We start from the raw sequence: 24537 nt of genomic DNA on the forward strand, positions 1-24537 counted from the left end.
TTTGTTCAGTAAGCAACCACATAACAAAAGAAGGACACTTTGCAGGATTCAGCAAAGCCAGGACAAAAACTTAAAAATAATACCAATCTTTTTTTCTCCTAACACCCCCCCCCCCCCCCCTTATTAAATGTGTCCTTTAATGATACATTCTTAAATAAATAAAAAATAAAACTGTTAATTCATAAATGCATTTAATATTATGAGGTTAATGTTTTAAATATGAAATAACTTTAATATTGAAATATGAAATGTTGAAATAAGTATGTGGCGACAACTCACTGTGAGTCATTGATTTAACTGATTTGTTCAAAATGGCTGATTCTTTCAGGAACCAACTGAGTGTCTTTATGAGTAGGTCATTGAATCATTGACTCACCCAATTCATTCAAAGACGCAATGGTTCTGCATTTTGTTTGGAACTATTTTCGTTGGCGAAATAGAACCAAACCTGTAAATATTGACACTTGTGTCTAAGATGTACGTCGAATGATCTTAACTTCATTAACTTAATCTTTTTTGTGATGAACTTTTTATTGTCTTCAGACGTAGCAAAGTAACATCAATTCAAACAAGCAGACAGGGAAAAGGTGGAGCCACAGACATATTATCAATAATTTAACAATCTGAAAGAAAAGGGGAAGGGGGGAAAAGGAGAAAAAAAGTGTATATGGTCATTCCTTTATATAATCCAATATGTTGGAAGAAAAACATTACCTTGCATCAATGGCACTATAGGTTTAGCTTTGTTAATTTGTGCTGCTGTACATTCACAAGTCACTATTCTAAGGAGGCTATGAATCCAATATATGTGGCCACTGATTCCTAGAACCCTTGTCTCAAATCCATTATTATGGTTATTTTATTATTATGGACAGTTCAGACACACATTCATATTCGTTTTATCTTCAGCAATCTCTTCACGTATTTCTTGTATTATGTCTTAAAGCATCACGATTATTTAGGAATTTTATGGTTTTCATTTTTCAATTTAAAACAAAAACAAATTGTTAGAGGGAACACAACAGCTATTTTGTGTCTTCAGTTTGGCCTCTTTGTGTGTCTTTATCAGATTCAGAGACATTGTGAATTCACTGAACGCCCACTTTAATCGCTAAAGAATTTATGGAAATAAGCTGACATCTTAGTCAGAGCAGATGCATGCAGCATTATGGCATTTTCTTTGTAAAGGGAGGGACACTTTAATCAATCCCCCATAGTTCATGATTCCTTAATTTACTACTTAATTTTGCACATTCGATCTCTCTTCTCCACACATTGAACTTTTCATCTACAATCCCAAATACATATTGATTTAACCCTGCCCCATCTGCTGTACTGACTAATTTTCCTCACTCGTTTTTTGATTCTTAGTTATGATGTAGAAGAATAGCATGCTGGTCAATATTTCATGGCAGAAGCTTGGTTGAACTCCTGGGTAGTTAACTTGATGTTGCTGGTTAAGGCCCAAAGAGGGGTATTTGTGAACCATTGTAGCCTTGAGCAAAAACTCCAGAGGACTGAAGCTGTAATGCTACTGTAAGTTGCTTTAAATAAGAAACCATTGGCTAAAAAAAAATTAACTTACATTACAAGATTTGTATATTTTCTGAAGAAAATGTGAGTTTATCCATGCAAAACTTGTGTTTTGATTCTGTAAGAGCTAGAGTGTTCTGGGTGTAAGTCAGATATATCCATGCTTAAGTGTCTTTGGTCCCAAGATAAATCACTCTTTAAGTCTATGATTTTTTTCACAAAGTAATAGTAATATGCATCTCTTCTCATTGCCTTCATCATATATGACTGATAGTTATTAGTTATATTTATGTGTGTATTGTACCGAATTATTATTAAATTATTATGTGACTACATGGAGGTGTACAGGGGGAATTTCTGTAGATGTCAGAATCTCAGGGTGGTCCTGGTAAAAACTCTGACCCTCTCATAAAGGAGGAGTCAACCCTTTCTGAACAGGCAACAACATCATACACTACGTATTTAGGGCTGGAATGTCTTTCTCGGAAAGAAACAAGGAATCTTTAATTCATTGGGGAACAAAGTGTCTGCACATTGAAAGCGACGTCACTTAAATATGTTGTCACTTCAATACAGCCTTTGTGGTCCTTGAGTTTCGCAATTCTTCAAATAAGTTGTTTGTCCTTTGTAGCAAAACTGAGCAGGAAGACAAAAGGAAATGAATTGTGGGTACTGTCAACCGTAAATTTATAGATCATTCATGTTGTTGGCTGGTGCTTTCTTACTAAGACATCCAAGAAACTGCTTATTATTGTGTTTGCGGAAACTGCATTTTGTGGTGAATATTAGTTACAAAACTCTGTACGTAGACCAACAGGTTAATTTTTCATGATTGTGTCACATGATCATGTCTGTAATGTCTTTCTTTATTGTCCATTCACTGAATTACTTCGGCAGCCCATCACCACACACCTGGTATCCTGAGGAGACTGTGTATTGATCTCTGGGAAGGTTGTGTGTTCAGCTTAATGAAAGCGATGGTAGCCGCACGACTTATGTGGGTGGATATTTGTTCGGTTTCTCATGAGGAGTGCCAAGTGACAGAGAATAACAGTAATGTTTGAGACACAACGCACTGCGAGAGAAGCCAAACCACTTCCTATTACTGAAGTCCAATGTCCACTCAACTGACCCCTTTTGAGGTCTGAGGGCCTGTTATATAAAAGTCTTGCGAAAGTATCTTTTTACAGTTTACATTGTTTAATCATTTATGAGCCGTCATTTTTTATGAAAAGATCTAGCTTTCCATAAAAATGTGAATATTTTAAATTGAAAGGAAAATATTAGTTAATGCCTACTTGTTTGTGTAAATAAAGAGCCATCGTATGTGTAAAGTATGGTGTGCAACAAGTTAACTCTGTTTTAGGCTCTTTGTAATTCCCTTTGTGCATGCTCTCTTTATGATATTAGGAAGCATGGCATTAGCTTTTATTATTATGTAGATGACATACATCTTTACATCTCCTCCAGATCGTTACCAAAACAATGACCTGTGTTAAGGACATTCAAAAAATCTAAATTCCAATAAAATGAGAATAACTATCTTTGTACCGAATCCTTCAAAAAGTAAGCTGCTTAACTACAATCTGTGCCTAAATGGTACATCAGACCACATTAGACCACATCAGTACCAATACCACACCAGTAGTAGAGCATGTCAAACAGTTGAACCATCTAGATGTGCATGTCATGTTGAATTGGACATTTGAAAGAAATCTTGTCTCTTGTACAGCACAATATAACTATATTGCCCTAAAGGAACATCCTTTCTATTCACGATGCTGTAAAGTTAGTTCACATTTTCATAAATTAAAAATATGATAATTGGAACTAACTATTGGCCAAATGTCAGCATAAAGTCAGGTGCATTTTATAGCTTAATTTGGCCAAGAATAACTCACAAAGTCAAGAAGAAACATTCTGATTCATGTTCGTAGACTGTCTACTCAGAATTTCAGAAGTAATATGTACCAATTATTTAACAAACATATATACAATTAGTTACTAGGAGTCTCAAAATTATGTTTGAAAGATTTAGGGTTCGTTCACATGACAGCGATGTACTAAAAACGGAAACGTTTTTCCTTTGCATTTTTCGCCAGATAGACAACGTTGTCAGAACGATCCCTGTTCACACAGATCCGCGAAAACTATTAAAACCTTGTTGTTGGCGATGTCACTTTGTAAAGAAATACGTCATGCGAGTCATGTCACCGTTTTCACAAATTTGCATTTTTGTAGCTTATACGGAGACAATAAAATGGAATCTTTTTCACAAACTTGCACTTTGAAGCCCGTTTTCAAAAGTTTGCGTTTTCAGGCTCACAAACCAACACAGGCTCATTGGAATAACGTAGGCCTATCTGTGACAATATTTTTGCAAAACACAAAATACATACCAATACGGGTAAGTATCCCATGAAAGACGATAAAAGAGCTAAAAGGCAAGAGTTAAAAAACAAGCTAAAATGCAATGATTATGAATGTTTGAAATTTTATGTCACATTTGCTTTTGTTAACACTATCGGGTAGGTTTAGTGTAGGTGTAGGCTATTTTAAAATGGAGCATTAATCTTTTAGCACCACTCACCAGGTGATACGTACAAACTCCAACATAAAAAAAATTCCATATTCACATTAATCTGTTCCGGAAAAAACTTAACACGCTTTTAGCACCTCCCATGTACATTTCACTTCGAAACTCACGAAACATGCACGACGCAACGTGTTGCATTTTGCAAAACTGTTACCACAGGTATGTATTTCTAATGAGCCTGTGCTGCCCAAAACGAAGTTGTAGTGTAAATGAACGGCCAAAACACAAAAAAAGTTTTGGTTTCACATTATTGTGATATTACCTTTAACACATTCTGTTGACTATAAGTAGCATTGCACCTACATCTCTACTAACTCTCATTGGAGTATTTGTAGAGTGTTAGTAGACTGATAGGCTTAGGATAAGTTGACATGTACTGTAGTTGCAAAGTTACTTATAGTCAGTAGAGTGTCTGTTGGAGGACCATCACAATAAAGAGTTAGATATTAAGCAGACAGTTTACCAATACTATAATATGAGTTAGGTGACATGTAGTTGCAAAGTTACTTAGTTAACAGAAGGTTCAAAAGAGACAATCTAAATGAAGCGTTACCAAAGTTTTCTGTTTTTCATTGATAACGGTGTTGTCAATTAAATAAACGGTCCCTTAATTACCCAAGCCTCACAAACTTTAGAGATTAGTTACTACTCATAAATGCTCATTGTAACAGCAACAACTTCATTCTGATTTATATAAACCTATGCACCATGACTGTCAAAAATTGTGTAGCAGCCAGCCAAAAAGACGTAATAAGTAAATTCGATATTTTTTCATTTTAAGTATTTTAACAGCCTATGCATTACCTTAAATTGCTGATACTAACTGATACTATACAGATATACTGTATATAAAACCTCTTTAAAGGGTTTGAATTATTTGACGGAGCAGTTGCCAATCAAAGAGTTGTTATAATTTCCAAATCATTGTGACTATTTGATGACCATATTTTAATAAGTAAAATATAACACTCTTGTAAAATAACTTGTCTGACCAAGATTAGCTAATAACAGATTTAAGGTTAAAACCAATTATTCTCACAAGCCTGACTTCTGGCAACTGGCACCTTGTTTGTCAGTGAAGTTGTACCCAAGAAACTACTTAAAAGAACAACAGATGAAGCTAACTGAACTGAAATGACCTCCACACTCCCTTCAGCGTAAGCACATGCTCAGCACAGTACAGACTCAACTCACCACTGATACCTTGTTCCTGGCTTGCGTGATCACATTAAACCAACCAAGGAGCTTGTATAGCCCAGCTTGTATGTTTTATTTGGCAATGACCTACAGCTGCAGGGCAGAGGACCACAAAACACAACAGACATCACGGCTTCATGCAGCAGGATACTGTCTCATGTTTATCAGAGGGAACTCTACTCTTTTTAATGCACAAATCTTCTGGTTGTGCATAATAGGACTATATATATATATATATATATATATATATATATATATATATATTTCTGGTTCCAGAACTCGGTTTACCAGAACGCAGACTCTTTCTGGAGTTTAAGGCATTTACTCACTCTGACATGTTCATGAAATCACCTTGAAGCTGAATCACTTTTTTTTGTCAGTAGTGTTTTGTCTATATTGTTCCATTGTCTCACATATGGACATACTTTTTAAAGTTTGTCAGCTAAAATGTTTAGTACAATGTACATGTTCTGGTGTTAAAAGTTTAGCTGCCTTTGCCAAGAAAGCTTTATATTAATGTACAACCAATACTGGCAGTGCCTGCCATTTCTAATTATAGCAAGTGTGGATGTATTCCACATTCATTATATAACTACAGAAAGTGAAGACCGTCTCAGTGAGAGCGAAGTGCTAAGTGATATCAGATCAAAACTAGAATTAAATCTACAGAAGTGGGTCATGCTGCGTGATATGGGCAATATAAGAATTGCACGCCAGGCCTTAAACTCCAGAAACAGTCTGAGTTCCCTTAAGGGTCTCGGCTCCTTCAGCTGCTGACATTTACTCACTCTGACATGTTCATGAAATCACCTTGAAGCTGAATCACTTTTTTTTTTTTTGTCAGTAGTGTTTTGTCTATATTGTTCCATTGTCTCATATATGGACATACTTTTTAAAGTTCGTCAGTTAAAATGTTTAGTTCAATGTACATGTTCTGGTGTTAAAAGTTTTGCCAAGAGCGCTTTGAATGGTCTAATAATAAAGCGTCCATAAAACACACAGTCTTCATGGAATTTGGACTGTTTCAGGAAAGTGTTTACTGATATCTTTCTGTGGCTCTCAGATTGTGTAGTTTTCTTCCACATCATTGGCTTTTGGTGTGGATTGTGGATTATGCTGGTCAGCCCACGGTCATGCTGAAGAATGGACTCTACTGCATATAAATCAGGTGACTGCACAAGAGGGGGGTTCTTCTCCAGCGCATCAGGGCGGCACAAAGCCCAGCAGCCCTCAGTCGCACATAGACTCGACTCGAAACAAGGTCTTCAATTGTCTAATTGCATCCGAAGACTGCCTTTTTTAGGGGAACAGTCTAGACTTTCATACTTCAGCCTTATTTTTGAAAGTGTTTTGACATTTTGCTTTGCCGTTTTTGAACATTTTCCGAATTCGAAGTCAGAATGCTGGATCCATTGGCGGAGTTGAGAAGAAGTGGAGGCTTTAGGCAATGTGGAGGCCGGTTGTCCTGGCAGATACGTTGGGTCTTGTGCGGCGTGTGCGTACTGACGGTCATGAACTGTGCCGGCCTGGTGCTTCTCCTGGTTCAGCAGAGAGAGTTGTGGGCTCATCTGACTGAGGTGGAGAGGCAGATGGTGGAGATCTCTCAGAGCTCGGTGGTGGAGTTCATGACACAGGTGAATGAAGATGAAGCAGAGTCTCAAGACTCCAGAAACAAACGCAGCCGGCAGCATCGAGGGACACGACCCTTCGAGGAGCAGGAGGGGAGTGTGGGAGAGGAAGTCTTGGGAGATTTCCAGTATCATTATCAGCAGCAGATGCATGGGCCGGTTTACCAGCGCAAAACAGGAGAGCAGGATGGAATGATGATGATGATGACATACTCCATGGTGCCAGTAAGAAACTCAGGCCCACATGATTGATTTATTTGTGTATATTCATTTCAAACATTTCTCCCATATTGCTCTCCATTTTTACTGGGGTTCTTTAGGTTCTTTATTTCGCTACTTTAACTGTGCTTAGTTGAATTGCATTATGTCTGAATTTCCTGATTTATTGAAATGTTTCTTATAACAAATAATAATGACAGTTACTATATATACACAAATATTTAACTTTTTATCATGCACTATAACAAAAAGATCCGTAGGAAAACAGAAAAGCCAGGACATTATCCGTTAAGTTTATGGACTTTTTCTTTAGCACAACGCAAATCTGATTCAAAATACGGGTAAAACACCTGTGAAAAATCAGTAGCCTATGGAAAATTCTCTCATATTAACATTCATTTTTTTTCGAGTTTAATGAAGAATTAATACCTGATTTATCTTTTGTAGATAGCTTTTCATTAATATACAGCTTTTCTTGTCTTCTATTCACAAATGAACTTGAGGTAAATGCTGTTTCGCTCCTTTAAATTGATGCTTTTAGATTTGCTTCAGTTGTTACATGATTCTTCTAGATCATAAAGACTTGACTACAGATATAATATATTTTTTTTTAAACAGGTAAAGATTCTCCTGGACATTTGCAACAGTACTAAAGGAGTCTGTCTGACTGGTGAGCGTTATAGGATGTATTGAGTAATTTTTATTTTCGTGACTTATCTCCTAAATCTTTAGTCTTTACAGTTTGGTTTATTTTTGGCTTCTACAGGGCCACCAGGACCACCAGGAATTCCAGGTAGGAAATAAACTTCTAATGTTATTTATATGCATTGTAAAAAAAATAAAAAAATATTTGATCAATAAGTTATGACAACATATGCTTTTACATTGCGTTAACTCATTAAAATAAGATAAGCAATTTTCAACTTTTTTTTATAAGTTATACAAAATTCAGCATATGCATTTTTAAAGCCAGTTTAATGTAATCTAAGTTTAAATAACTTAAATCATCCAAGTTGATTGTACTTAAAAATGTAATATTGTTAATATTACATTATATTCATAGTTAAATGTTATATTCTACTAGAAGAAAAAAATAATTACATTTTGCATAAATTAAAGGCAGTACAAAAATATCTTCATGATACATCTTTAAAATATAATCTTTAAAATACATAATTTTTTGGTTACTCTTTATTTCAAAAGTCCATTAGGTATTTCACTAAATATTAGTAATTTTGACTACATGTCAATTAAATCTCATTAGAGTATTAGTAGACTGTTAGTTTAGGGGTAGGTTTTAGGGTCCAGGTTATAGAATAAGTTGACATCTAGTTGCAAATTGACTTATAGTCAGTAGAATGTCTGTTTGAGGACCATCAAAATAAAGTGTTAGCAGGCAGTCTACTAATACTCTGCTAATATTCTAATGGTAGTTAGTTAACATGTAGTTACAAAGTTACGTGTTTCATGAGATTCATCTGGATACATCCTTGAACCTACACATACGTCTGTAGTATTCCAAATAATGTGTTCCTCAAATATTGTCATCGTTTGGAATTCTAGGCTTGCCGGGTGTGGATGGAATGACGGGGTATAATGGAACAGATGGAATTCCAGGGTTGCCAGGAGAGCCTGGAGCACAGGGAAAACGAGGAAAAAGAGGTCAGCTGTGTGCAAAAGAACATGGAAATCCATCATGCACATGAATGAATATAGTCAAAAAGGCCATCTCAAAGAAAATGTCCTCCTTTTCAAAAATTTGCCAGCTTTTATCATCCTCTCAGGAAGAGAAGAGGGGAAGTTTATCCTGCTTCAGTCACACAGCAGGATTCAGAGATACTTAGATATCTCCCACTGAATAAAGCAGAGCTCACGATAACAGCTGACTGACTCCTCTGTTCAGAGAGCACAAGAGCTCACAGACTTTCTAGAAGTATCATTCAGCAAATCAATTACGAAGGAACTGAATGAAATTCTTTGTAACGTGTTGGAGAGAATAGCCTACTGGAAATATTTGACCACAGTTTAACGATGATTCCATAAGTTAAGTTTTACTTTTACAACAAAGTAGCAAGTGATTGTTTATTGACAATTCATGCATCAGAATACAGTTCAACACACACACACACACACACACACACACACACACACACACACACACACACACACACACACACACACACACACACACACACACACACACACACACACACACACACACACACAGATCAGAACTGCTTACCTGGGCTGCGTTTCCCAAAAGCATTGTAAGCCTAAGTTGATCGTAGAGACCATTTTTGGTCAACTTTAGCTTTCAATGCTTTTGGGAAACCCAGCCCTTACAAGCTGTTTGGAACCAACAAGCACTCAGAACACCCTAGCAACCACCAAGAACACCACCTAGCAACCAACCAACTAACAACTCACTTCAATTCATAAAATGTATCTAGATATTCATGTAATGTTGGTACCAGTTTATTTTAAGGTGACAGTTACATGTACTTACAATAGTATTAACAGTGAATCATGCATAATTAGTAACTAACCAACACTTTATTTTACAGTGTCCTTGTTACACTTTACATGTAGTTACTGTAGTAATAAACCAAGCCCTAACCCTATAGTAAGTACATTATGATTGCTTAGTACTTAAATGCATAATTACACTGCAGTAATAAACGCTGGGCTTTGAATGGTTTGAGATCTGTTCTGCATGGAACTATGAATATATGATTTTTTCTCTTCTTTGTACTTGTATGCAGGTCCTCCTGGTGAGAATGGGGAGCCTGGTGAAAAGGGAGAACAAGGATATCCTGGACCCCCAGGACCCCCTGGAGAACAGGGCGAACCTTCAAATGATGTCAGTGTAGAGGGTAAAGACCAGTTATTTCTGTTTTTAAGCAATACGGTACAATATGTGAGGTTATAGGAATGTACAGTAGTCACAGCTAAAGACACGACGGCATTCACAAAATGAGTGCAATGTTGCTTTTATAAAATGTCTACTGCATAAAAAAGTTGCAGAGAACACATTTTCATTACTATGTTATTTTAACGTAATTTTTCTATTGGAACTCCTGCCATCTAAATAGATGTGCCTTTTTTGACCTCAACAATATTGGTGTGGTAAGTGAGCTTCTGCTTTAATCTGCAGGTCCACCTGGTCCAGTGGGACCCCCTGGCCTCCCTGGGCCGCCCGGTCCTGCAGGTCCCCCCGGGCCTCAAGGGCCACCGAGACACAGGAGCCACAGGGCACATCTTCATACGGGGAAGGAGTCTGTGGGTGAGTGAGTTGGGTCTGAAAATGACTAAACTGGTGAATTGTACATATTCATATTTCAAAAAGAGGGCATTTCATCTTTCACCATTATTTTATTTTAAATTATGAAAAAGATATATTTAAATTGAAATACATTTGCAAATAGTATTTGTGCTCCATTATTTGTCTTAAATTCTTGGATTACAGTATTTAAAAAAAAACTGTAATACATTTTTTAAAAAGTATGGTAACACTTTAGATTAGGGAACACACATTCACTATAAACTAGCAGCTAATTAGCATAGCATATTACAAGCTTATTGGATGTTTATTAGTAGCTACTTATAAAGAACATATTAATGTCTTATTCTACGCTACCACATTCTAGATCCTCCGATCTCTTGTATCTTGACATTTATGTCATGTTTATTACATGACTTTAATGATACAATATATTTTGCCCTCTTGATTTTGGGGTGAAATTTGACCAAGGCATCCAAAATTGGATGACCCCCTCCCAAAAACAATTATGCATAATAATATGTAATATTATATGTAATCTCTTTTTTTATTTTAGGTCACCTTAATTCAGTCCCAAATGATGATACTATCAGCCAGAAAATGGCATCATGGAAGATAAACGGTACCAACTACAACAAATTATTTGATGTTCTACATTTTTACACTACTGCGGCCTTTATTAAACTTTAAATCGGACTGTGTTTGTGTTTGGCAGCCTGTGTTATAAAGTCGGTGCAGAACCCCAGACATCTGATGAAAATGAGTAGCACGTTTGGAGCGTGGATGATGGACACTGCCACTCACAATGATGAGAAGATTTGGGTGGCAGAACATTTCTCAGGTACTGAAGAACAAATACAGCATACACAACAAATACATAAACCCTGCTTTTAAACACTTGAAGAGCATGACCCCATTTACTTCCATTTTCAAGTCTTAACCGTAACCAGAATGTTTTAATCTCTGAAAAAACAGGACCAGAAAATAATCTGACATTGTGCACTAAATGCTGTCATAGAGCACGACTTGTATTGGACCTGGAACATTCCTTTGTTGCTCATTTCAAGTTCACGAATGCTATTTTTTTCAGGTCGCATCATAAAGCAGTACAACAGTATCGCAGCGATCCAGAACAGCAGCAGTGAATCCATTGATGTCCGGAAGTTTTTCCAAGGTTGCGGCCACACTGTACATGACGGCTCTATATTCTACCACATCGCTGGAACTTACAATATTGCTAAGTATGTTTGAAGACAGCATGGGCAGATTTCCTTGATAATATCATGGTGAACTTAGAAGTGCTTTTAATTGAGCCCCCCTAAAAATAACTAAAATACTCCTTTATAATTTACTCACACTCACATTGCTCCAAATGTATGGAGGAATAGGAGTGAAAATAAAAATAAATTGAAGGGATTACCTTCAATCAGTTTTGTTAAATAAATCACTTGTCAAATGGAAACCATTTATTTAACAGATGTTTAAAAATGTAGTTAAATGTTATAGTGAAATAATAAAAATTGACACAGACATTTAACTTTTTAATTCATGTTTACATTTAAATGTTAAGTGTTAGTTAAGTGCAAAAACAAAAATAATGCATTAATTACTCCTTAATAATATTTTTAATTTTTAATTACTCATTTCTAACTTGGTCTAACATTGAATTCATATATTTTTTTATCGATAATTCATCCCAAAAATGTAGTTGTACAATTCACATTGATTTTGGCTGAACTTTACGACATGCTCCTTAAATGTGCAATGGCCTTCAGGCAAAGGAAATGTTGGCAGAGATTTAAACATTAAATAGGTCTAAATTTACATTTTAAACATAAATCTATGACACGCTTGTCATTAATTGTATTAAAAACATTAATAATTCATTTTCTTTGTAGGTTGCACTCCTAGTCTACAGGCTACAAACTTAGATGGAACACAAAATAAGAAATATTGCAGAATGGCCTAAGTGCTCTTTTCCATAATGAATCTTCCCCATGTGCAACAACTCTCAAATCTCATATGCAATCGCAAGATCCAACAGTCCTTATTAAGAGTTATAAACATTCCGCCAAACCTCATCTGTTTGTGTTCCATAGAGAAGTGAACGTCACAGCTTCTGAACAACATGAGACAGAATGATTTTTCTTAAGTAGGCCTATATCTGTAATATGCAATCTTCTTATAACTCATCCTGTCAATTCTCCAATAATTTTAGGTTTAACCTCCAGACCAAGATCTTACACATGCTGAGCATTGACAACGCCCTCTATCACAATCGGTCCTACCTCCTTCAGAACTCAAAGACGTATTTCAAATTGGCAGCGGATGAGAACGGTATGTGGATCATATTCGCCTCCAACATTGACGACAACATCATGGTGGCGCGACTGGATGAGAAAACGTTCTCTGTCACCACTTACATCAACACCACCTATCCCAGGACCAAGGGCGGTAATGCGTTTATCGCCTGCGGGATCCTCTACGTCACGGATTCTAAAGACACAAAGGTGACGTACGCCTTCGACCTCCTGAAAGAGAAACCTGTAAGTGTCAGTTTGGATCTGAGGGCACCTGGAGGGGTTCTTTCCATGATCTCATACAATCCCAGAGACAAACATCTCTACATATGGGACAGCAGCTACGTCAAGTCATACCAGGTTCAGTTCTTCTCAGATGAGTAATCAAAACTGAGGGTGTGTTCACACTTGGCAGGTTTGGTTTGATTAAAACGAACTCGAATGCTGCGATTGCTGTTAGTGCGGTTCATTTGAATGAGTGTGAACGCCATCCAAACCCTACTGCGCACCAAACAAGCAGACCGAGACCCCTCAAAAGGTGGATTTCGGTCCGCTTGCAAAGAACTCGGGTGCAGTTCGACTGAAATATGAACGCAACACAGACCAGCAACATCTAGACCAACCAAAAACATGATGTGATGTCACACAATGCATCCCTAAAACGGACGGAATGCTCAAGGATACCCGTTTTTCCTGTCATAGTCGCAATGCCTATTACGGTTGGGGATTGGCGTCAACCGCCGTCTCCTTGCAGCAGATCTTCGTTTGTGTGTGACAAGGAGGAATTCCTCGTGGTGTTTTCAATCTTTTGTCCATTTCATAAGCTATACAACTAGCGCATTTAGCCCATCACACAGTTTTGGATGTTTGGAAAGTTTCCTCACAAAATATACGTCATAAAATACCTATGAGAACTGAACTACAAGTGTGAACACACCCGTAATTGCAATACTTAAGTGTTTTTTTATCATGTTCATGTATATTTATAAGCAAATAATAATTAATGCTTCATTTGTGACCCTTATTTTTTTCTTGAGTGGATAATAGATCAAGAATAAATGACTATTGTAGTGATACCTGTAAGATGTTCATGTAAACTATTTGGACACTTAAGCCATGCTTAAAACTTGATCATTGCAGTAGAAATGTCAAACCAGCAAACACGCTTGTAAAGTGAGCTCTTTCTTTAAAATAAATCACACTTGGTTTGATAATTGTAACCTAATGTAATGATATTCAGGCATTTTAAAACATGACTTTTGGGGCTACTATATTTATTAAATTTTTGGTATAATTTTCACTTTTAAAAGTTACATTTTTCCTTCTTTTGGCTAATATGCATTTCTAAGTGACTATTTTTTAATTCATGAAACAGGACCATAACAAATTTTGGTGCAAATTGTTTGCAAAACCATTTGCAAACCATAAATTGAATGGTTTTACAAAAGGTTCACACAGAAATGAATTCGTTTCATGAATGAGACCAAACGAGTGTAAATAATAAATGGAATTTCTATGTGCGTACTATGAATTTAGTAATTTCTCATATATAACCACTGCTGTGAAGTTTTATTTCAGAGCCTTACTTTAGGTAAGGATTTTCAAGTTGAAATAGTGAACATGATACAGTCTGTACTTATTTCTTCCTTAAAAAAAACACCACCGGCAGACATTTTTTTAATGGGACATGGTCTGACGGTCAAACTCACCCTCCAAAACATCCTCACAAACCTAAACGGTAGCGTACCGTTTACACCATTATTTTGCTATTTTCTAGTATTGCTTTAGCATTATTTTTATTTGCTTTATAGCCATTCTGACATCAATTGGAATGCCATTTCAGTGATGGAATAGGTCTGGAGTAAGATTACAAAAGACAAAAATGATATTTCTTTGGACATGCACTTACATAAGAACCCTCCATAAGATCAGGGACGTGCATTAAGTAAATAAGGTGTATTTTGATTTCATGTTGACTTCAAGTTGTGTTACACTGTTATTAGTATGTCTGAAAGCAAATATATTTGCTAAATATTGTTTAATTTATATTGCATGCATATGTATCTACAAATGATTGGAAATCCTGAAATAAACCCTGAAATATGTTAATCTAAAGATGTGTTGAGTTGAAATAGTAAAAGTGAAATGGCTTAATTCAAATAAAAAGAATTTATTCAACTTACAAAGGTAAAACTTTGACCATGACAGAACTACCCGTTCCTTCGGAAATATCAACCAGTGTTTTTAGGGTTCGCATTTTTCACACACACACACACACACACACACACACACACACACACACACACACACACACACACACACACACACACACACACACACACACACACACACACACACACACACACACACACACACACACTCACACACACACTCACGCACGCACGCACGCACGCACGCACGCGCACGCACGCGCTCACACACAGACAGATCAGGCTGTTCAATAAATACACATCAGAACATCTGTTCAACATTTAAAATACATACAGTTGACATGGTGCCCAGCGAATCAGACAGAAACACAAATATGATTTTAATAAATACTACATACATACATCAAACCAAATATATGACTATTCCAGCAGTTAAGATAAAATCAAAAAAATCAAAAAAATAAACTAAAAGCATTATTGTGTTTGTACAAGCTATTGTTGTAGATCAATTTTATATTTATATATATTTATATATATATTAATTCATTTAAAACTATTTTCACTTTTTACTACTCGGCCACACACAGCCAGACATTCATTTGTAAATAACAGTTTCCTCTAATAGAGCTTTTACCACTTGTAACGCACGATTGTTATTGTTTCCCCAGATCTGAGTGCAAATATTTAGAAGAGATAAAACATGAAAAAATAAATACGTAAATAAATAAAACGCAAGCGTGTTGCACTTTGTCCCAGACATCTAAAACAAACCTTACATTCCTGAAGTTAAATATAAATACAAGCATTTGTAAAAGAACAAACAAAACAAAAACCAAAAAAGAGACATCAAGTAAAACAAGCAAACAAACCAACAAATACGTTGCGCAAAAACGAAACGTTGTCTGTTAAAAGTGAGAATTTCAGGGCTTGAAAGATGAAGAGGTGAAACGTGTCATTTCCAGGAGTACGCATCATCATCGTCGTCTCGCGTGGAATGCTTAGCTGTTTGGCTGCTACGGAAACAAGCGTGTCAACAGCAGCATGTGTGCGCGTGGAAGGAGAGGGTGTGTGTGTCTCTGGGGCCGGGCCACCAGGGTACTGTGCCATTTTACACTCCGCAAATACATTAGCAGCCAAGGAGAAAACGTACAGTAAAAACAAAATCCAACAACTGGATTTACACTGATAGCAGAAGCACAGTGCTGGTATTTTAGATGCTAAAATGGCCACAAAATGAAGACACACACATACACACTTAAAAATGGAGCTTTGAGCACTTTTACGGATCACGATCAATAACCTGGGAATGGAGTGCGATGACTCAAACAGCTCATGCATACGGCTTTCCTACAAACACATCATCCGGATCCGTCTCCGGGAATTACAGTACCTCGTGCGTGTTTTCCAGCGTCTTTCGTGAGGGGCGGGGCGGTAAAGAGATTCTGCAGCGCGGAGATATTTGTTACCGGTTTACGATTCACAGCTAAGGAAACGGAGAGGTGCCGATGAAAGCGGCTCCGGTGTTAGAGGATCTGGAAAATACTGGCCGGAATGTTGTAGCGGTCGGGAAGGACCCTCATCTTCAGGGTCCCGTCGGCTCCGCAGGTGAAGATCCGGTTACCTGGGCAGGTTTCGATCTTCATCACCCCAGCGCCGATGTTTCGGAATATGGACTGTTTAGCGTGCTCGGTGCTGAAGGAGTGCATGAGACCGTGACCCGCCAACTTCCAGACCTGAACCAGAACAGGAAGACAATTATTAGAAGTGTGTCACATAATACATTTCTCACTGAGATTCAAGTTTCCATGAGAGATTCATTCAAATATACATTAAATAATAAAAACAACATTATTAATATGTAGTGCTTTAGCAAAATGTCATTTATTTCTTGCCAACTACAAAGTTTATGGATATTGAATGGCTTTCCTGTGGTAAATGTAACATTACGTCACAGTGTTTACACGCTATTTCATTGACGCCTTTGAACGATTGCCTAAAACATGATATATTTCGTTATCTTGTATGCATCTTTCAACATTCATGTTTATTTTGTGCTATAACTAGTAGTAAAAAACTGAGGCAGCAATATCATTCTGTCGTGGCACTTTAAATAGTGTCAACACATTTATTGTTTAAAGTTCATTATAAACCTGACAGAATTTAAAGTTTAGACTTGGTTTCATATCAAAAGTAACAAAACAAAGCTTATTGCGATTATTGGATGGAAGGCGCTACAAATAACGTTTAATGAAGTTTTATTTACGTGTGAACTAAAAACAGCATATACTAAGAGATCTCAGTTCATCAAAATAAAGATATATATAAAAAAAACAAAAAAAACATTGTCAACCCAGCCCTAGCATCCACACAGCTGACATGTTTACCTGTAGCTTATCTGCTTTGTTTGCAAAAAAATAGTGGTTCTCCAATGATGCATTTTGACTGCGTTTAATTAAACTACATTGTCTGATTAAATGCCACCATTTCGGTCAATGGTTTCAGTCCTCCAAAACAATTGGATTGCATTATTAGTTATTTGTTATAAAAATTAGGGACAAATTTAGAGAATCTACTGATAGGTAGCCATGAGTACTGCATGATAGTTTGTCATTTATAGAGATAAAAGGTAGGCTATAGCTTGCTAGTTTGCAGTTTTCAGACACCCTACTGAAGATGACAGATGCTGAGGAGGAGATATCAGCACTGACTTGGGGAGAAACAAAACAATCATTCCGTTGGTCATTTGGCGATACTTTAAATTCAGTAAATTTTTTTGTTATCTATATCAAACGTGCTTGCTTTTTTACGCTTTTAGCCTAAATATCCACATTGCGGCAACATGAGATGATTGAGGTAACGCGTGTTATTCTAGGGAAATATACCTTCATGTTCCCTTCGGCTGAGCCGGTCACAAAGAAGTCCTCAGTGGGATCCATGGCAAGTGCTTTGATGGCCGAATCATGTGCCTGGAATGTGTTGAGCAGCTGTCTCTGACGGATGTCAAAGATACAGACGAATCCCTTCCTGCCACCCGTGATGATCAGCTGCTGTTTAGGAGCATACTGAAGAACCGTTGCACCATTCTCATGGCACTGGAACGCTGGGTAGAAAAAAAAATACCAGAATAAAACGAGGGCATCAGCAGAGATTTTAAAATCAAATTGAAGACTTTTTTGAAATTAGTACTGCATCTCAGATTTGTAAGAAAAATGTACTTCAACTAACGTAACTGAAAAAGAGGGTGACTGCAAGTTTAAAATACCCAAGACAAGTTTTATTCAACATTTATTGAAATTGGTTTATGTACCAATAAATCAATAGATACAAATTAGAGGTTGATCGATATTTGATTTTGCTGATATGGTATTAATGTGCTTAAAGAAAGGCAATAAACAGTTCTTAGTGCGGCCCAGATAGAAACCACACGAGTTTATGTTGAATTAAATGCCAAATACAGTTTAGTTGTGTAACCAAAATACAAATAATATCCAGAATTTTTTTTATGCATAATGATTCCAAAATCTTACTGACCCCAAACTTTTGAACGGCAGTGTATATATATATATATATATATATATATATATATATATATATATATAAACACACACACACACACACACACACACACACACACACACTGCCGTTCAAAAGTTTGGGGTCGTAGGATTTTAAATGTTTACCGACCAAGGCTGCATTTATTTGATTAAAAATACAAAAACCCAGTAATATTGTGAAATATCTTTTCAATGTAAAGCAACTGTTTTCTATGTGAATATATAGTAGAAAGCGTAATTTATTCCTGTGATCAAAGCTGAATTTTCAGCATCATTACTCCAGTCTTTAGTGTCACATGATCCTTCAGAAATCATTCTAATGATGATTTGATGCTCAAGAAACATTTCTCATTATTATCAATGTTGAAAACAGTTGTATACCATTTTTTTTTGGATTCTTTGATGAACAGAAAGTTAAAAACAACAGCATTTATTTGAAATAGAATCTTTTGTAAGATTATAAATGTCTTTACTGTCACTTATTCATCAAGGAGGAATTAAATTGATCAAAAAAGTATGGATTTATTTTATTTATTTCCCCCCAAAAATAAAATAATAATTCTTACTGACCCCAAAGTTTTGAACGGTAGTGTTTAATGTTACAAAAGATTCTATTTCAGATAAATGCTTTTCTTTGAACTTTCTATTCATCAAAGAATCCTGAAATAAAAATGTAAATAACTGTTTTCAACATTGACAATAATGAGAAATGTTTCAAAATGTTCATCATATTATACTGATTTCGGAAGGATCATGTGACACTGAAGACTGGAGTAATGATGCTGAAAACTCAGCTTTGATCACAGGAATAAATTACACTTTACTATATATTTACATAGAACACAGCTGATTTACATTGAAATAATTTCACAGTATTACTGGGTTTGTTTTGTATTTTTAATCAAATAAATGCAGCCTTGGTGAGCAGAAAAGACTTTTAAGACAATTTTAAATGAATAGAATTTAACAGAATAAAAAACAAAACAAAAAAACACTTATTCAACATTTTTTCAAAAACATCTTCCCTCAAAAGTCTGTGAACTCACCGTGTATCATAGAGTTACTCGGAGAGATCAGAGTGTCCCATAAACAAACATTCCTGTGGAGAAAGGGAAACATTTCATTAAAACATAATATATAGTCCATTTATATTATATACAGTCTCTTTCAATATGACATTAAGATAAATCATTTAACTGACCTGCCATCGTTGGACTGTCCCGCCGTGGCGATCAGACTGGAGGATGTAATGAAGGCAAAATCACAGCAGCTTTTACTGTGGCACTGCCAGCTCTGAGACAGACACACAGAGATAAGTATTACTGCACACATAAACTATCAAACCAATGACTATTTAATTATAAAGTTAGTTACGGGAAAAGTTCTAGTATCATTTGTTTGCAGATGACACATGCTTAGATCTTATACAGTATCTAATTCAAAGACACAGTTAAGTGTGGTCTTAATGTCACAATATTTGTATGCCTCTATATAAAATATAGCCATTTATAAAAAACTGATTCTAGACATTTACAAGGTAATTATTTAACACGTTGAAGGCAGACGTTAGATTTTAGTGACCGTCGTGTGTGTGATACAAAGACAAGGCTTTTACCAGATACGGTTTGGGGTTTGCGGAGGTCTGATTGACTTGCCAGAGGCTCAAAAAGCCCTCACCATCTGCAACGCCACACTGCAGACAGACAGAAAGAATGGAGGCATTTAAGGGTGCACAGTATTTTAAGCTGCGTATTGCATAATGATTCAAATGCAGTACAGAAGGAACAACAGGGCGCCTTTCCCTCTCATTACATAACCAAACACACAATAAACACAGCACTGACATATTCACTCTATTCAATGAAAACAACAGCACATAACTGAGCCTGGAAATTATTATACAATACATAAATAACAGTTACCAGAGGTCAATATTTTTGCTGTGCATTGGTCAAAAAAATCGGAATTCGATTAGTTTCCAAAATCGTTCAGCCCTATAATGGATGCTCCAATACCTTGTTGCCCTGCGAGTTGAAATAGAGGCGTGTGACCCGAGCGTTTCCGGCCTGTCTGAAACAGATCAGCTGCTGTGGACGATTCCACTCGAACATCCTCACACTGCCGTCCTGAGCTCCCGTCATATCTGCAAACATCACAAAGTCGTCAACAGTAGTTTCATCAAAACCCTACAGTGTTTGTGTGTGAAATAAAAGACACTAACAGTACTGATAGATGGGATGAGACGTCATTCTCTTCACGTTATTCAGGTTCCTCTTCATGATCTGACAGAAATTACACACACAGTTAAACACACCAGAGACTCTCTCAAACACACACACAAAACACAATTTATTCATATTATACAGTACAATACAGTACAATTCACAATACTATATAGTCCGATTTAGCAAATGATTTGTTTGTATAGTTCCTTTCAAATGAACCATAAATAAATAAATTCATAAATGACAGTGTCATTAGCATCTGATACCATCCCTGTTCATATACCACCATAATACTCTGTGCAAGATACATATTCATTTTTGTGTTAGATCTTTGTTAATAGTTTGTATGAATTACACATTCAAAATGATAACGCATTCGATTCTGATAATCGTTTAACTACTTGAATTGATCAGTAGCATACTACAGTTTGAAAGTAGTTTCCCCATGTTGATTGTGTCATCTTTATCAACTGTGAATGAGAACAGATTGGAGGCTGATGACGCAGGTCTGTACCTTGGGCCGCTCGGACTGTCTGCGGTTTACTCCACTACCTCCAAACGCTCTTATCAGCTCAATACAGACTCATCAAGAGCTCTGTTGAGACCACGACTCACTGTTTGTATCAGCAGAGCTGCTGATAACAGCCAAAAGAAAACATTCAGTAGCCGCTCTTCATATGTGGTTGGAGCTCTGTGGGAACGTGACCGGCATGAACCCGCTTCAGCGCGCGCGTATGTACAGTGGGGCCCAAAATCTGAGACGACTAGTAAAAATGCTTGTTTTTCTTATATACAAACTTTTAAATTACAAATTATATTCTATGCTTAACTACTTGAGTGAAAAGTTCAATTGAAAAAAAGGAGGATCATGTTCTCCAGCATGAATGAAGAACCTTTTGAAGAACATCTTATGCTTCAGTACAAGCAAGAAAATTTGACCTTCTGTACAAAAGATGTCCGCAGATGTACAAATGTCACAAATGTGCTTATGTAGATTAGTAAACTAAAAATAGCCTAGAAATGTAATTTTTTCTTCATTTTTTATAATATATTAATTTAAAATGTTTTTCGTTTTAAAGGGGCTAAGTAACCATTTTCATGTATTAATTGCTTTTTTATTGTCAGTGTGTGAACAGCTTGTAACAAAACTCCCCAGGTTGCCTATGAAAGCCTGTAGACTGATTTTTATGTTTAGGACTCGGAGCGGTTTTGCCGGGAAACTGAAAAGGATTTGACGTTTACGTGCGCTCCCGAGAGCCTCTTTCCGTTCAGTGATGCATAAAACGAATGCTTAATGCAATATTCAGAATAATGCCGAAAGAGCCATTCTGTACTATAATGTCAATGTGTCATACAAAGACAATGGATTAATTCTAGATCTATAGTCTATTGTCTAAAATATACTATAAAGTTACACTGCAATGAAAGTTTGATTGTAATGACCTCGTCTGTTGACATGAAGCTCATGCAAACATATGATGATGATCATGCTTTCTTAACTGCAGTTTTCTCACCATTGTCATTGTTATTGAAAGGAAAGCACGAAGCACATTTACATATTCTTCTAAACGTCACTCTCTGCAGCATGGACGGCGTTAGGGACAGGATTTATTTGGAGACAGGAAACAGTCCAACATACCACACTGGCACCCATGCTGGTCTGCCCACTGCCCAACCAGGGCATGGAGGAGGACGCTGCCATCTGTTGGGGGGCAAAGGGACCGGCGCTGGCCTGGGCGATGTTGGTGTGAGACGAGCGGTAATCCACATCATCAGAGCTATACAGAGAAAACAACATGCTCATAGCAATTCTTTCAAATCTGTCAGCTGAATGTTCCAAACACACACAGAAAGCTGACAAACCTGCGAGACTCCTTGTCAAATTCTTCTCCAATCCAGGTGTAAGGCTGAGCTGCGAGCAGAGTGGACACGTCCACTTCCTGGACATCATGAGTGGACGCCAGCACTATTTCATTAGTGTTAGCCTGAGACAAAGAACACAAACACAAATTAAATCGGATGTTAAAACATGATTTTTATATTGATCTTTTGAAAGAGTTTGTTGTAGCATGCAGCAATAAAAAAATGCATTGTTTAAAGAAGAGGGAAAAAAACAAGTCACATCAGTTTATAAGTTGCATTTTTATCACATTCAGAAATACAGTACAAGTCAAAAGTTTGAAACTAACATTTTTTTTTATGTTTTTGAAAGAATTATCTTATGCTCACCAAGCCTATATTTTATCAAAATGCAGTAAATGTTAATATTGCAAAATATCATTACAAATTAATAAAATAACTGTTTTCTATTTAATATATATTTTAAAATGTAATTTATTCCTATGATGGAAACATCTCTGCAAAAAAGACGGTCCCCCTTCAGTCCCCCTTTGTTCATCATTTGATATAATGCACTTATTGTGAATGTGTTCATACATGTTTTTTTTTACATTGTACTTAGATTTAAAAAAATATCTGCATGTAAATTCTGTAATTACATGTTATTTTATGCATGTAGTTACAGACAGCCATGTCAGAACTTTAAACTTGTCAAGAAGGAAGTAAGGTTAAGTGAGTAAGTTAAGTAAGTGTTAAGGAACCCACCATTAAACCTAATCATACCACCAAACCATAAGTACATAGTACATCTTTTCTGCTGTAAGCACATAGTAGTTAAAGACACCAAAAATAAAGTATGATCAAAGATTCAACGTGTAGTAGTCCACTGGAAAAACTCATGGAATATTATCATGGAAAACTATTTGAGCAGCTCACAAAACAAAATACAAAGTCGATATATGACTTAATCTAAATTTATGGGCTCAAATTACTCTCATTCGGCACTCATTTATAGTGGAAACAAGGCCATTGTGCCCCAATATCTCTACATAAAACAGCAAGCTTCACATGCAAAAACAATGCGTTTGGCAAACAATAGGTTACTATTGTAATCCCGGTTCTCTGAAACATCGAGTGGAGAGATCCACCAATGGGAAGGGCATCCGTACCTGACCTCTGCAGAAGCATCCACTTGCACCAAGTCTGGCTAGACAGACAAAAGCGTGCAGCCAATGCGCTATGGTAAGGTCCCGCCCCCTTACCTAGAGCATATAACGCCTGCAAGTGCTGCTATTCCCCAGTAAGTATATTCGCTTCTCGTGCGGCAAGCGGGGCAAAGCTGGTGGATCTCTCCACTCTATGTTTCAGAGAACCGGGGTTACGATAGTAACCTATTGTTCTCTTTCATCATCTCGTGTTCGAGATCCAGCTATGGGAGAGACATGGACAGCTCCCCGATTGTCCAATACACTCACAGTGAGGTTCTGAAAGCCAGAGAAGGACGGTTGCCCCAGGGAGGCGGTGCCTGACACGTACATACACATGAACTTGCAATACAGACGCACACACATAACTGCTGTGCACGTGCAGGACATGAAACATATATGTGGCACACACATGATAATAACCCCAGCAACACAGATGTACATATATACACCCAGAAGGCATGCTTGGTGACAGGAATGTGCATGGCCTGCTGGCCCATTCACTCCTATTCGCTACTTCCAACGGGGTTGCAGGGAAGGGCTAAGAAGACCCTACCCCTAAAACCGAATGTGCTACCGAGATACTGGTGACATCCAGCCGGTAGTAACGCACAAAGGTATGAGGAGAAGCCCAACTGGCAGCGGAGCAGATGTCCTGCAGTGAGACTCCCCTAAACAAAGCCCAAGTGGCGGCTAAGCCCCTCGTAGAATGAGCTCTGATGTCCCCTGGGGGCTGCACTCCCTTTGATTCATATGCCAAGGCTATAGCATTCACAAGCCAATGTGAGAG

At 37.0% G+C, this 24537-nt stretch overlaps 2 protein-coding genes across 12 annotated transcripts in view; one reads left to right on the forward strand and one right to left on the reverse strand.

Annotated features, from left to right (window-relative positions):
- Nucleotides 1-6389: 6389 nt before the first annotated feature.
- gldn (gliomedin) lies at nt 6390-14868 on the forward strand. Its single transcript, XM_077248225.1, has 10 exons — nt 6390-7179; nt 7792-7843; nt 7940-7966; nt 8737-8835; nt 9936-10046; nt 10328-10456; nt 11010-11075; nt 11169-11294; nt 11544-11694; nt 12672-14868. Exons 1-10 carry the CDS (start codon nt 6727-6729, stop codon nt 13135-13137), a joined length of 1680 nt encoding a protein of 559 aa, XP_077104340.1. The 5' UTR covers nt 6390-6726; the 3' UTR covers nt 13138-14868.
- A 39-nt stretch (nt 14869-14907) lies between these two features.
- The window catches only part of dmxl2 (Dmx-like 2), an 89431-nt gene continuing 79801 nt past the window's right edge, over nt 14908-24537 (reverse strand). For all 11 annotated transcript variants that reach the window (XM_077248211.1, XM_077248205.1, XM_077248210.1 and 8 more), the window contains 9 exons: nt 22567-22688; nt 22343-22481; nt 20700-20760; nt 20494-20621; nt 20094-20171; nt 19680-19771; nt 19525-19577; nt 17807-18024; nt 14908-16657 (listed from right to left, as the gene is read on the reverse strand). In XM_077248211.1, the coding sequence (XP_077104326.1) occupies nt 16448-16657; nt 17807-18024; nt 19525-19577; nt 19680-19771; nt 20094-20171; nt 20494-20621; nt 20700-20760; nt 22343-22481; nt 22567-22688 (1101 nt within the window). In that variant the 3' untranslated portion in view covers nt 14908-16447. The remainder of the gene's footprint in view (nt 16658-17806; nt 18025-19524; nt 19578-19679; nt 19772-20093; nt 20172-20493; nt 20622-20699; nt 20761-22342; nt 22482-22566; nt 22689-24537) is intronic.

This window comes from Siphateles boraxobius, unplaced genomic scaffold, assembly GCF_051911475.1.
Source record: "Siphateles boraxobius isolate OS27281-9 unplaced genomic scaffold, OSU_SipBor_1 30, whole genome shotgun sequence".
Taxonomy (NCBI): Eukaryota; Metazoa; Chordata; class Actinopteri; order Cypriniformes; family Leuciscidae; genus Siphateles; species Siphateles boraxobius.